This window comes from Lactuca serriola, chromosome 7 (assembly GCF_051521515.1).
Source record: "Lactuca serriola cultivar US96UC23 chromosome 7, Lser_US96UC23_V15, whole genome shotgun sequence".
NCBI lineage: Eukaryota > Viridiplantae > Streptophyta > Magnoliopsida > Asterales > Asteraceae > Lactuca > Lactuca serriola.
This window is the reverse complement of record NC_136414.1, coordinates 167,357,727-167,371,518: the sequence shown is the minus strand read 5'-3', so window position 1 is coordinate 167,371,518 and position 13,792 is coordinate 167,357,727. Positions and strand designations below refer to the sequence as shown.

Here is a 13,792-nt window from a genome sequence, read left to right as displayed (position 1 = left end):
GGATTTCGGGGATATAAAGAATACCAAAATCCGAGTTATAACGAAGAAGTTATGACCTGTTGAAGTTTCACGATAAACCGACACGATGCTGAATGTCGTAAAAAGTGAGTTTTTGATAAACTACTTTTTAGCCTTAGTAATCTAAACGAAAGTCGTAGTATTCGTTAAACCGAGAAGTTCGATAAAAAGAACGCCCAAATTTGACTTCGTATGAGGAAGTTATGATTTTTCGAAGTTTCAGCTTAGTAGTAGACAGCTAAAAACTCGAATTTTAGATCAAGCGATTTTTAGCCGACACAACCTAAACGAGAATTGAAGGTCTCGTCATTAGTAGCACAACGGTAAAAAGTCTGACGAAAACGGACGTCGGATGAAGAAGTTATGAATTTTTAACGGATTTCCTGTCCCGGTCTGTTAAAAATACTAATATAAAAATTAAAGTCAAAATTAGCCGACGAAGTCTAAATGGAAGTTGTAGAGCGTGATTTTAGCTATGCGTTCATATAAAGAACGTCAAAAACGGCGCTCGTATGCGAAAGTTATGGATTTTAGAAGTTTCTGCACAAAAATCGAGAAAATTCACATAGTCACAATTGCAACGTCACCCTCGCTTAGAGTGTGACACGTGTCCGAAATTAGTGAGTCATGCGAAGCCACGTGGCAAAATCTGCTGAGTCACCCTCGCATGAACAGTAACCGCGGTCCACTAGCAGTCCGGCGCATGTACTATCCTCGTGTCCGAGACTCGCACATGGGTCACTTCTCCACGGTCCAATCAGCAACTGCCACCGAGGCCTTCGCACGTGCTGCCACCTACGCACCCTCGCCTACGGACCCCACCACCAAGCCTACTTCGGACCAGTAGACTTCGGTCCAATCACAGGAAGCCAGCAAGCCTTCGCACGTGCAGCCCTCGTGCGAGCCTTCCCCTGCGAGCCCTCGGATCTGCGACGCGTGGTTCCTTCTCAGCCGTTCGATCAGAAGTTCCACCCTATAAATAGAAGGCTGCGAGCCTTCCTGGGTAACTTTGGAAATTTGCCACTTTTCACCCTAAATCTCATATTTCTTTCATATTAGCATCCCCAAAAGCCCCGATATCAATTATAAGCCCCGGAATACTCCACAAAGTGCCCAAGAAGCCCAGAAATTTTATCTTTTCGGTTTCGAAGCCCGACCCTCGCAGAGCCCGTTTTCTCAATAAAACTCCCGATTTTATTAGAAACGATCGTTTTAGGAAACGTATTGCTGCACGGTTCTCATTAAATCAGGTGAGTGTGTAGTTACTTTCACCTTACACATAGATATGAAGTACTTTACATAAAATACGTGTTGTGTGAATATATATTGTTTGTTTATTTGAGATGGGTGCTGAAGGAATGATTTATACATGTTTTTAAATAATTTAAACTATATATGTATTTTTATCTACGAAAAATGTTGGGTAAAACATGGGTAGATGAAATAGTGGGTATGATGAAAGGTGAGTTGGATAAAGGAGATGATCAATAATATTGATCATGAGTTGAGGGTGAGTGGTGAAATTTGAGAGAATCACTTACCCAAATTGTTGGCCCCCGTCATTCAGCAGAGTATGGATGACAACCATGGACTATTCTAGACAGTCTATGGAACACTAGTAGGCCCGCAACCTGTAGGTGTAATGAACTATATGTTCATTTGTTGTACTCTAAAAACCCATTGACATGTATTGCAGGAGAGAGTACCTGTAAATAATATTGTCGATAAATGAGAGCTATGGACTTAGCACATGTTGAATAAACCTTGGTAGCTATGGAATTATTGCCCGTTGTATAAACCCCGGTCACGAGGTGACTTTGTGTCTATTCCTTAGGATGAATCCTTAGGAAGGAGTGATAGTTGATTCTTAGGGTAAACCCTTAAGAAATAAATAAAATAATGAGGTTTGGGGTAATTCGGTTGATTGATTGATGTTTAAACATAATAAATTTATGTATTGTGGATTGAAAACCCTATATGCTCACCAGGCTTCCAAGCCTGACCCACTCAGCTGTTTATATTACATGTAGAGGACCCCGAGCATAGTCGGATGATGATGATGAGTGATTTTGGATTATAGGCCAGTAGTTAACAATAACTGTTGTAAGGCTTATAAGGTCTTGTTTATGCTTTTGATCTGTATCGAAACATGACATCCCGAGGTGTTGATATAAAAGGAAATGATATATTTCTTAAAGAAAGGTTTTGACAAACTTTTATCATATTTTGTTTTAGGGACCAATTCCGCAACATCTTTTATAAAGATTTCTCTGATTTGATTTTAAAAAGCATAAATTAAATCGCTCTTTTATGGCCGAGAAATTAGGGGATGTCACAATACACTTGTTAATCAACTAGAAAACATCAAGAAACACAAGATCATAAGTGTTTACGGCCAAGGAAATCTCCTTGGGCCGTAAACTCTAATGAAAGGGCCATTATGAGCCCTAGTCCCTTCCTAAGCCTTGGATACAAGTCTAGATCACTTCCTTGAAGAGTATCGGACCTTAAACAAACAAAAGATCAAGCACACATGAGTTTACGACCCTAAACTCATGGGGAATTGACCATGGGCCGTAAACTCTAAAAGGTGGTACAATTGTGCCACAATTACTTCCTAAGGCTTGGGCTTGATCATAGGATACTTAACCTTGACTTATAAGACCTTAAAACACAAAATGGTACTAATTACCATGAGTTTACGGCTGTAAACTCATGGGGGAAATGACCATTGGCCGTAAACTCACATGGTGTTACCATTTGGGCAGTAAACTCCAATGTGAGGCCATACAACCTTTAGATGCAACCCTTTGGTGCTTATAGCACTTGAATCAAAGTTGTTTCCATGTCCTATGGTGTCTTAACTTGGTTAATTAGTTGTTAAATGACTAATTAAATACATATATGTGTCATTATATGTCAAATAGGATCCGTGTGTGTGCTCAAGTCTTCACTTGACACTTAACATCCTATACCATCCGTTCATCCAAACCACTCACTATAGGTGAGTTCATACCCCTTAGTCAACCTTTTAAATGATTTTAAATGCTTTTATGGGGGGATACAAGTTGAACTATTATAGTTATTATATCAATCACATGTGATTAATAACTATCAAACATATGGATTTGCTTACTTTTCAAACTGTGTTATCAAACAAACTACTTCAAGCTTTTTTGCAAACTCTTTTACATGTTAAATACTTTTATTAAACTCTTTTAAACTTATACTTTGTCAAATATGTATCTATATAGATATAGTTATATAAGTACGATTGAAAGGACTTAGGACTGATAGCTCGCCTTGCTTCCTGTTCCTTGTTTGGTTGTGGACTTAGGATATCGGTTATTTGTCCGAAGGTCGCTTGAATCCTAGTTATGTATTATGTATATATAGATATAAAAGTTACTTCTTTCATTTCAATACCTTTGGGTAGCAAAGGAACACAAACATGTTCATACATACAAACAACATTACTAGTAAACTATAATAGGTATAGTTTAGGAAGTTACAAATACTATTACTAGAACAATGAAACATACAATGAGTCAACACATACCAGACAGAGAGAGAACATACAATACAGCTAGTACATACTATACATTATACAAGAGAACATACTATTATGAGAAACAAAGAGAACATACATACATACTAGACAGAGAGAGAACATACATACATACTAGACAGAGAGAGAACATACAATACAGCTAGTACATACAATACATATACAAGAACATTACAACAGTATGTGAGCCACGTAACGGGACATGACATCACCTGTCATGGCTCGTTTTGTATCCAGAGTCTCCTAGAAGGAGAGCGTTGAATTTGTGTATAGATATATACTGGATTGACTATCCTACACCTTGTTGTTCGCTACAGTGGGACTTGCAAGTCTACGGGTGCCAAATGTCATATCTTCCGACGTCTTTTATCGTTGTGTTTATAGTCGCTAGTATGGTACAGGCATATCACATGTTACTTTAAATAACAAATTGGTTTAAGGTAATTAGTACAATAGTAGTTACTTAATACAACACTACAGTGCTTTAATATTTCCCCATTGCATTCACTTTGTGATTTTCACACAATGAACAGTAATGTAAAAACTATATTTTTGGTTAATGGTAGTCACACTTGGGAAAATACACACTTTTACAAGAAACAAACATACATTTCAATTGATGCCTTGGTAGAAGGCTACGTTTAGTAGAAAATATAGGATTTTCTAGGAGATACAAACATTTACAAACTTATACATCAAGTACATACAAACACTTTCATACAAACGTTGACACTGAAATACTTATGAACTCACCAGCTTTAAAGCTGATCAACTCTTTCAAAATAACTTGTATTCTCAGGTCATCAGTAGACAGGTACCTATGCCAGGCTTTTGAGAAGATGGAGCACATTCAAGGCTCATCTCATATTTTGATTTACATTTTTGGTGTCTATTAAACTTCACAGAACACATTTGTATTAAATTATATTATTAATGCAATGGATGATGTTGTTGCTTGTTTACTACTATGCATTGTTGTGATACTGTACATGACGTCCTCCATCCCTGAACGTTTCCGCCGTTCTGGTTTTGAGGTGTGACATTAATGTCCTGACACGACACGTTTGTCAGGTCTATGTACAAACAAGACATTGCAAGTAAATTTGAAAACTAGTTAATTTTGATAATCGATTCTGAATCTAATTTACAACCATAATTTTATAAAATATAAAATAATATTTAAAAAAAATCCTGATCTTAATAAACCTTACAACCATTGTTAGGAAAATAAAATGGGAAAGATACTTGTTTGGTTTTGTTTTCGTTGTGGGCCGAACCGAATTACATCTTAAAATATTAAATCAAACCAACATGAACATGTGTCTATTTTTAAAACTATATTTGATCATCGGACCTTCGTATGAACACACGGCAAGCTGTTTGAATTTGGGCTTCGAGAAACCCGGGCCAGCCTCCATTGAAGACTTCAAACCGAAGAAGGAAAGCTACGAAGGTAGTGGATGCTTCTCGATCCATTACAATTATCTTGTCATATTATTATTTGGGATCGCATGTAAAACTACAAATATCAAGTGGAAACTGGAAAGAGGAAGGAAAAAACCTAACCAAGTTTCTTGAGGAACAGGGCAAAGCTTAATTTGCAGATTTTCTAAAGTATATTAAATCGGATCGATAATCAAACGTATCGAAGATTCATATTGACATTGAAGTTGTTGTTGGAGATCTGTGAAGTTTATAGAAGATGGATTTTGAGTTGAGAAGAGCGAGAGAGAAATTGGAGAAAGAGCAAAAGGATAGAAAAGAGAAGGCGAGGGCAAGATTAGATAAAGAGAGAAAGGCCAAACAAGAAGCTAATCGTCAGCGTGAGGCGATCGAGGCTTCTCAGAGAGCTCGTAGAATCGATGCCATGGAAGCCCAACTTAAGGTACATCATTTCCCCCCTTTTGTTCTTCTCGATTGATTGTCAAGTGATTGAAATCAATGCCATTTTGTTTATTCATCTTTAACGATTGTTATCCAATTCCATTGAATAAATACATTCATGATTGAAATCACGATTTTCATCAGATTCTATGTATTGATTACTTGATACGACTCATGTAATCCAACTTCATAATGTTTTAGGGCACAGAAACACAATAACGACTAAATTGCAACATTTTAATCTTCGATCATTTTGCTATTATTCAGGCAGATCAACAGATGGAAGAAAACATACTCGTCGGAAGAGGAATCTCTTTCAATCGTGTTCTTGAAGCTGTACCATTCGAAGGCTCCGGTGATAAAATCAAACTCCCACCTTCCTGTTTCAACGATTTATCCAGTGAAGGTGCTTTCGACAAAGGCCCCCTCCATTTCCAACTATCAGTACATCACCAAAACAACTCTTCTCCATCAGAAACCATAACAACGCATGCTGGTGTCCTCGAATTCACTGCAGATGAAGGTACTGTTATCATCCCTCCTCACATCTGGAACAACCTATACTCCAAAAAAGACCCAATTACCCCTCTAATCGAAGTCAAATACGTATGGCTTCCAAAAGGAACATACGCAAAGCTTCAATCACAAGAACTCGGATTCTCAGACATACCCAACCACAAAGCAGTCCTTGAAACAACCCTTCGCCAACACGCAACCCTTTCTCAAAACGACATTTTAACAGTCAAACATGGTGTGTTGACTTATCATCTCCATGTCCTCGAGCTCAAACCTTCACCGAGTGTATCCGTTCTTGAAACCGATATAGAAGTCGACATCGTGGGTCCCGATTCACTTCCCGAAAACAACACCCAACATGTTCTAAAGCCACTAACATTTGGAAAACCCGAATCAGGAATCATAAACGAAGGTGATTACATATATTACAAATTCACAATAAACGATGAAATATGGGGGAAAATTTCATCTGGGTATGCTGAAATTGAAGTGAAATTAGATTCAGAAGCGAAAGATTGCGACACCGATCTTTATCTTTCGCGACACCCGCTTTTGTTCCCGAGTACACATCAGCACGGTTGGTCTTCACATGACATGGGCTCAAAAAGTTTGGTTCTCGGGTCAAAAGATCACAATGTGGGTATTGGTGGATATAGTGTAGGTGTATATGGGTTCAAGGGTACCACAAAATATAATGTTATAGTAAACATTCAAGATATTCCCACCACAAATGTAAGTCAACAAGGTCAACAAAGTGTGTCTTCTTCTTCTTCTTCATTGGTGGATACTGTGGAGTGTGGAAATTGTAAGCATTATATACCTTTGAGGACTATAGGGCTTCATGAAGCGTATTGTAGAAGACATAATGTTGTTTGTGAGCATGATGGGTGTGGGGTTGTTCTTAGGGTTGAAGAGGTTAAGAATCATGTGCATTGTGTGAAATGTGGGTTGGCTTTTCATTGTAGAGAGATTGAAAAACATATGAAAGTGTTCCATGAGCCTTTACTTTGTCCTTGTGGGATCACCCTTGAAAAAACACAAATGGTAAGCAAATATTTCATACAATAAAATAGTCTTATTGAGTACAAATTTTGTCCCATTGACATTAGTCCTAGTCCAGTACATATCAATCGCAATCGCAGTACAACCTGATATGTCATGTCAAACGCAGTAGAGTCTGTTATGTGAAGTTATTTTACATAATGATGAGGGTTTTGTTTATTATAGGTGGAACATCAGGCGTCAGAGTGCGCACTACGTTTGGTGATATGTAGATTTTGTGGGGATATGGTGGAAGCGGGGACACTGGCGGTGGATGCGCGGGATCGGTTAAAAGGACTTTCAGAGCATGAGAGTCGATGTGGGTCCCGGACTGCCCCGTGTGACTCTTGTGGGCGGGCGGTTATGTTGAAAGAAATGGATATTCATCAAATAGCGGTTCATCAGAAGAATTGATTTGGTGCTTGTTATTGAAAGTATGATTGTTTATGATATTGGTTGATTGAAGGGGTTGTTGGTTGTGTAAATTGATGTTATTGATTGTGGTATTGGTGTAAATCTGTGATTTATATGTGAGACCACTTGAATTGTCTTTGTTTCTTGATTTAAGCCAACAGGAGGTTTTGTATGAAATTTGGTTGGTGTTTATTAAATTTTGTGGAACGTCTTATATATAACATGTAAGACTTGATTGTTAAGAAATATCTAATACATTCACAAAATTAATATACAAGTAGAATATCTTTTATTTTTTTTAGACCATCCACACCGATATAATGTTACTGTACTGGTCTTTTAAATATACCGTATTAGATTTTACAATTACTTCCACATCAATGCAACATGACTCATCTTTCAAAAATGGTTCTTATTGCCACATCATTTAACTTATGTATTTTAATATTTATGATAAATACTAGTAATTAATAGAGGTGGCAAAAATTGACACGAAAGAAACGGGTTTGGGTAAGATATTTCAACCCGTTTAAATAAACGGGTTGACACAACACGACACGAAAATTAAATGGGTAAGGTTAGGGTTGAGAATTTCAACTCGAATATGACTCGAAAATGACCCGTTTATTTATATGCAAGTTTTTTGAATTATTTAAATAAACTAGAAAGATACAAAACCAAAAGCATAAGTAAAAGAAAACCTTCAAATTGAATTGTTTTGTAATGTTAAAATGACTTAGCCGTCTAGATCAAATTTTCATTTCAGTTTTTCCATTCTCTCCCAAACTACCCAATCTCTTTCACCACTCTCACATCCTCACGACCTTGTCATCCGCCTCCCCAACTCCCACTCTTTTAATTTTGTCATCTAAACTTGCTATGGTTTCATCTATTCTGCTTGAAACAATTAGTTTTTCATTTCCGCCTACCAAACTCCTACTATTTCAACATGCTCAATCTTTTAACCTCACATGACACGACATATTTCAAGGTATAGCCCTAACCCGAAACCCGACACGAACTCGACACGAAAATAAACCGGTTGACATGACACGACACGTTAATTAAATGGGTCGGGTTAGGGTCAAGCACTTTCAACCCGTTTAGTGTTTCGACACGACACGAACCCGACACGACACGACACGATTGCCACCTTTAGTAATTAATATATATATATATATATATATATATATATATATATATTAGTAAATAATTATTCATCAATTTTTATTTTTTTATTTGTGACTTGCTAAACCAATTGAATTTATGGCTGTTATGTACCTAGACTTATATATAAAACCCTCCAAACTATATAGTTTTAATCAATTATATTCAAACTAATCATGATATCTCGCTTACTATACTTCTTTAATCATGTGACTTGCTAAACCAATTGGATTTATGTTCTTTTTCTTTAATCATTTGAGAATTGAGAACTTATAGTTTTCTGAGAACCCAAAAACTAAAAACGAAAAGTTTGTTTAAATTATTAAATAGTTTGGATTGATCATAATGATATTTTTGTAAATATAAATAAATATAGTGACATTTTAGATTTTTATCTAAATTTGGAATAGCATATAATTAAATCAAAAAAAAAAACCACAATTCACATTAATGTAAATATAATCTCTCTCTTTCTCTCTCTCTCTCTCTCTATATATATATATATATATATATCTATCTATCTATCTACTCCAAAAAACAACAAAATTGTAATAATGGTCCCTATGGTTTCTCATTTTATGTGGTTATGGTCAAAACCTTTGAAAAGTTACAGATTTTGTCCTTTTCAACAAGTTTTGTTATGAGTTTTGGTCATTCTTTCGTTTTAACAGCTTGACTGTTAACTTTTTAAAATGACTATTTTATCCGCAGGGACCATTTCTGCAACCATACTACAAGGATCATTTCTACATATCTTTTTTTTTTATTAAAATTATTATATATATATTAATAAATGTTATTTTTAATATATACTATTTATATATTAATAAACTAGTTTATAACCCGTAAGAAACATAGTTATAAAATTAATTAAACTTGTATATTAAAAAGTCAAAATTATTAATCAGTTGTTTTAAATAAATTATTACTTAAGAGATATTTTCTTAGTTATATAAAATTATAATCGCTGTTTTTAATAAATATGTGAAGTTATATCACCTTATAATCTGTATTTATTTTATTTTATTAATTTAATACAATTATCATGAGAAAATTTAAAATTTAAAATGGAGAATCAATTACTAATTTAATGTAATTAGTGTGGGAAATTTTAAATTTGAAAATTAAAATGGATAATTAATAAGTTGACAAGTGGTATGAGGAGTTCTAATAGTATGATACTTGTCAATAAGAGAATAAATATATTATTTTACTAGTTTATAACCCGTGGGAACCACAGTTATAAAATTAATTAAATTTTTATATTAAAAATTCAAAATTATTAATCAGTTATTTTAAATAAATTATTAATTTAAAAGATGTTTTTTTAGTTATGCGAAATTATAATAGTTGATTCAAATAAATATGTAAAATTAATTTTTAATATATATTAGACATTTTTTTATTTGTGAACTAATGAAAACATTAATATAAAATTTAAATTTTAAAATAGATAATAAATACATTGACAAATAACATCACATTAATGGGGATATCTAAAAAATTTAAAATGGAGAAATAATATATTGACAAGTGACAACACATTAATTAAGAGGTCTAATATGATGACACATGACAAAAAAATTACTCTTTTATTAGTATAGGGATTAGAATAGAATAAGGATATATTGTTTTATTAGATTATTAATTTCTTTGTTATCAGATATTTTAATTAGATTATTATATATGAATAAATATTATTTTTAATATATAATATTTATATATATTAATAAATATTATTATATTGGATTATTAATTTTATTTAGTTAATCTTTTTTATTGGAGTAATTATTTTTATTGGATTATTATATAGTAATAAATATTATTTTTAATTTATAATATTTATATCTTAATAAATATGTAGCGCTCAGGTCGCCAAGTATGAAAGTAATCTATTATTCTACTTATTTCAATTAAAGGTTGGTGAAGGGTTCATGAGTATGTTGGGCATACATTAGATACACACAGCATACTCATTGGCATGGCGTACACATGCATACTCAAGCCGGTTGATGATGCGCCTCCTGGCGCAGGCCAAGAGAAGGATCCTTGAGCTGACGGTGCAACAGAAACACATCGTCATTTTATATAATTTTAATGTTTAAGATATTAAATATAAAAATTAAAATTACTAGAGACTAAAAGTACTAGAACTGGAGACCAATAACATGAAGAAGAAGAACATCATCTTCAATAAAGTTTTCTCCTTGTATTACAAGAATTTTTTTTAAAAATAGTATTAATTTTTAACTACATCGATAACATTACTATTGTCACATATATATATAGAGCTATTTGATAATTATGCTACTAAAAACGTCTCCCAACATGTCCTGACCGATTTAAATTCTCATAAATGGTATAAATATTGTTTTAAGGAAGTTTAATCGAATCTATTAATATTACAAACATTATGATCGACCATCTTAATAAAAAGAAAAATTGACTTATCAGGGTAATTATATTTTTGTTTTGTTCACATTCAGATAATTTTTTTTGTACACATCTAAGTAGCAAACTTGTTAGAAGTGTTCACATATGACCATTATGATCGGTTGTAACTTGCTACAGCCGGTCATATAGTCATATGTAAACACTTCCAACAAGTTCGTTACTTAGATGTGTACAAAAAAATACTCAGATGTAAACAAAACGAAAATATAATTATCCTGATAAGTCTTTTTTTTTTTTTTAAATTTTGGAAGCCTTCACCAAAGCGAAGGATTTGTAGAATTCTAAGTTTTAGGGGTTTTTAGAAAGAAAAATTAAGCCCTTACCTTTTGAAATCCTAACTTCCAAATTCCATATCAACATTGAACCCAACATGAAATTTGAATGGAATTTAATTTCAAATCCTTCGAACCAAACGTTCCTTATTAATTTTTATTAAGAAACCATATTAACTTATTTAAAAATAAGTTATTGTTTTCCATAAAGTTACGAAAATACATTGCTTAAATGAACATATTAAAATATATTGACTTTGTACATGAAAATTGTATTGTCTCATATAAATATCATCTTAAATACATTATTGTTGTATGTTTAATATTGTTAGTGCATGTGCATTGTAACTTTTGATGGTAGTGGGGTTGATGTGTTTCTTTGGAAGTATATCTATTGTATTTGTGCGTCGAAACCATCAAAATATATATTTTTCTTACAGAATATACATATTTAAGAGAATAGTTGCATGTATTAGGTATATTACATTACCAAATATTCATTTGCACGTTTTATGAAACATTCAGTTGATATATGATTACCAAATATTCATTTGCACGTTTTATGAAACATTCAGTTGATATATGATTGGTAGGCATTAAATTTACTTGTATTCTTAAATCAAGTTTTTTTTTAATTATTTTTTTTAAACGACAAATCTAACATGCTCCTAAACTACACCTTAAATTCACCTATGTCCACGACTAGAGTTGAACTTTTACCTCAAGAAGGGAAGAAAACACAAGATACCGCTAGTATTTTAGAAGATTTCAAGTTTTGGTATTTTTACTCGAATTACAAGAATGAGTTTGTTTAAAAATACATGTTTAAAACTTTTATTTTAAACAAAAATTTATAATTTAGAAAGCTATTTCAACTAACTTTTTATAATTTTAAGAACTTTTAGTTTTTATATTTTATGTCATTATGTACCTTCAAAATTTTATAATTACATATTTCCAAACATTTCTATATAAATAATATTAAATTACAGTTTTGGTCTTTGTGTCTGCACATATACATATCTGTTAAGGTTATCAACATCGAGATCATATGATTGTTTTTCGTTTTGGGATTGTAAGATCCTACCAAAATCATTTTAAAACTTAAAAAATACATGCTCATCCATCAATTAACCATTCTACTAACAATAAATAGTTTAAAACTTGAAAAATACATCAATATACGTAACTGAATAAAAAATTCAAATGAGTTTTTCTAAAGTTCATATTCGGATCACTTAGTCGATACAAGACAAACTATTAAAAACTAAAGAAAATGGTAACAATATTACGATCCCATCATACAATCCTATTATGATCCTACCTAAACACATTCAAAGTAAGATCGAGATTGATTTACCTAAATGACATCATAGGATCGTATAACCTTACGAAGAGGATCACAATTTTAACAATTTAACTATCGGCAAGTTGAGTCAAAGTTTATAAAAATTATTGTGGCTCCTTCCATGGCTTCCAAAAGTTACATGTGTGGTCTCTAAGACTAACTCCATTAATTTTCAACCATTAGATGTATGTATAATGGTCATTATATCCCTTTTTATGTTATATTTTATATTCACATTATTAATAACTTTAGGAATCGTTTTTATAAAATAATAAAACAACACCTAAAGGATTTCAACAATCGACTATTACTACCACCCTTCTATCTTCCACAACTATCTCCTCCAATCTCCATATCCAGTATCGACCGTCTTCTTCATCTTCGTCGATGTCCCAATCAACACCTATGTGCTCTCTTTACCACCTCATCTCCTCCGGTTGTATCTTTATCTCATGTGGCCTTAAGACCGACCAATGATGGTGGTGGTGATTGGTGATAATGATGATTAGGCTTCAACACCGATCGTCGGTGTCCCAATTAACATCATTTTGCTTTCTCTAACCACCTATGGCCTCGTCACGCCTACCCTTCTTCTTTCCTTTCCATTCTGATTTAGGGTTAGGGTTATAGTTAGCTTTGTAGTCGAATATTGTTTTTGTTTTATCTTTCACTTATAGATATAAATTTTTCTTTAGGATTCAATTAAGTTTTGATTTTAGATTAGGCATTTAAATTTGGTTTAGATTAAGGTCTATGAATATAATGGGGGTAGATAAGGCTTTTTTATTAAACAATTAAAATAAATATAACAAGAAAATGGAAAGATAGAAATTTTCATAAATAACTAAGGGACCAATTGTAAAAGATATCACAACCTATCAACTATAATAAATTTTAAAAATTTAGACTTAAACTTTAAATTGGTATAAACCACAAGAGTAATTTACTCTATAAATAAAAGCTTTTCCACTTAACAATTTTGATTCATCCTTATGCAATACTATACAATTACAATTGTCGTTAGTAAAAGATATCTTAGTATGAAAGTAAGAAAGTCCAACGGAGTCCATATAGAATATAGCCGTTACTACGATCCGATGCCACGTCTCT

The 13,792-nt window shown here is 33.0% G+C and overlaps 1 protein-coding gene across 1 annotated transcript; it reads left to right on the top strand.

Annotated features, from left to right (window-relative positions):
* Window positions 1-4,998: 4,998 nt before the first annotated feature.
* On the top strand, window positions 4,999-7,638 carry LOC145061753 (Ubiquitin fusion degradation UFD1 family protein). Its single transcript, XM_079009306.1, has 3 exons — window positions 4,999-5,471; window positions 5,738-7,030; window positions 7,214-7,638. The coding sequence occupies exons 1-3, from the start codon at window positions 5,289-5,291 to the stop codon at window positions 7,439-7,441; spliced, it is 1,704 nt and encodes a 567-aa protein (XP_078865432.1). The 5' UTR covers window positions 4,999-5,288; the 3' UTR covers window positions 7,442-7,638.
* The last annotated feature ends 6,154 nt before the right edge of the window (window positions 7,639-13,792 follow it).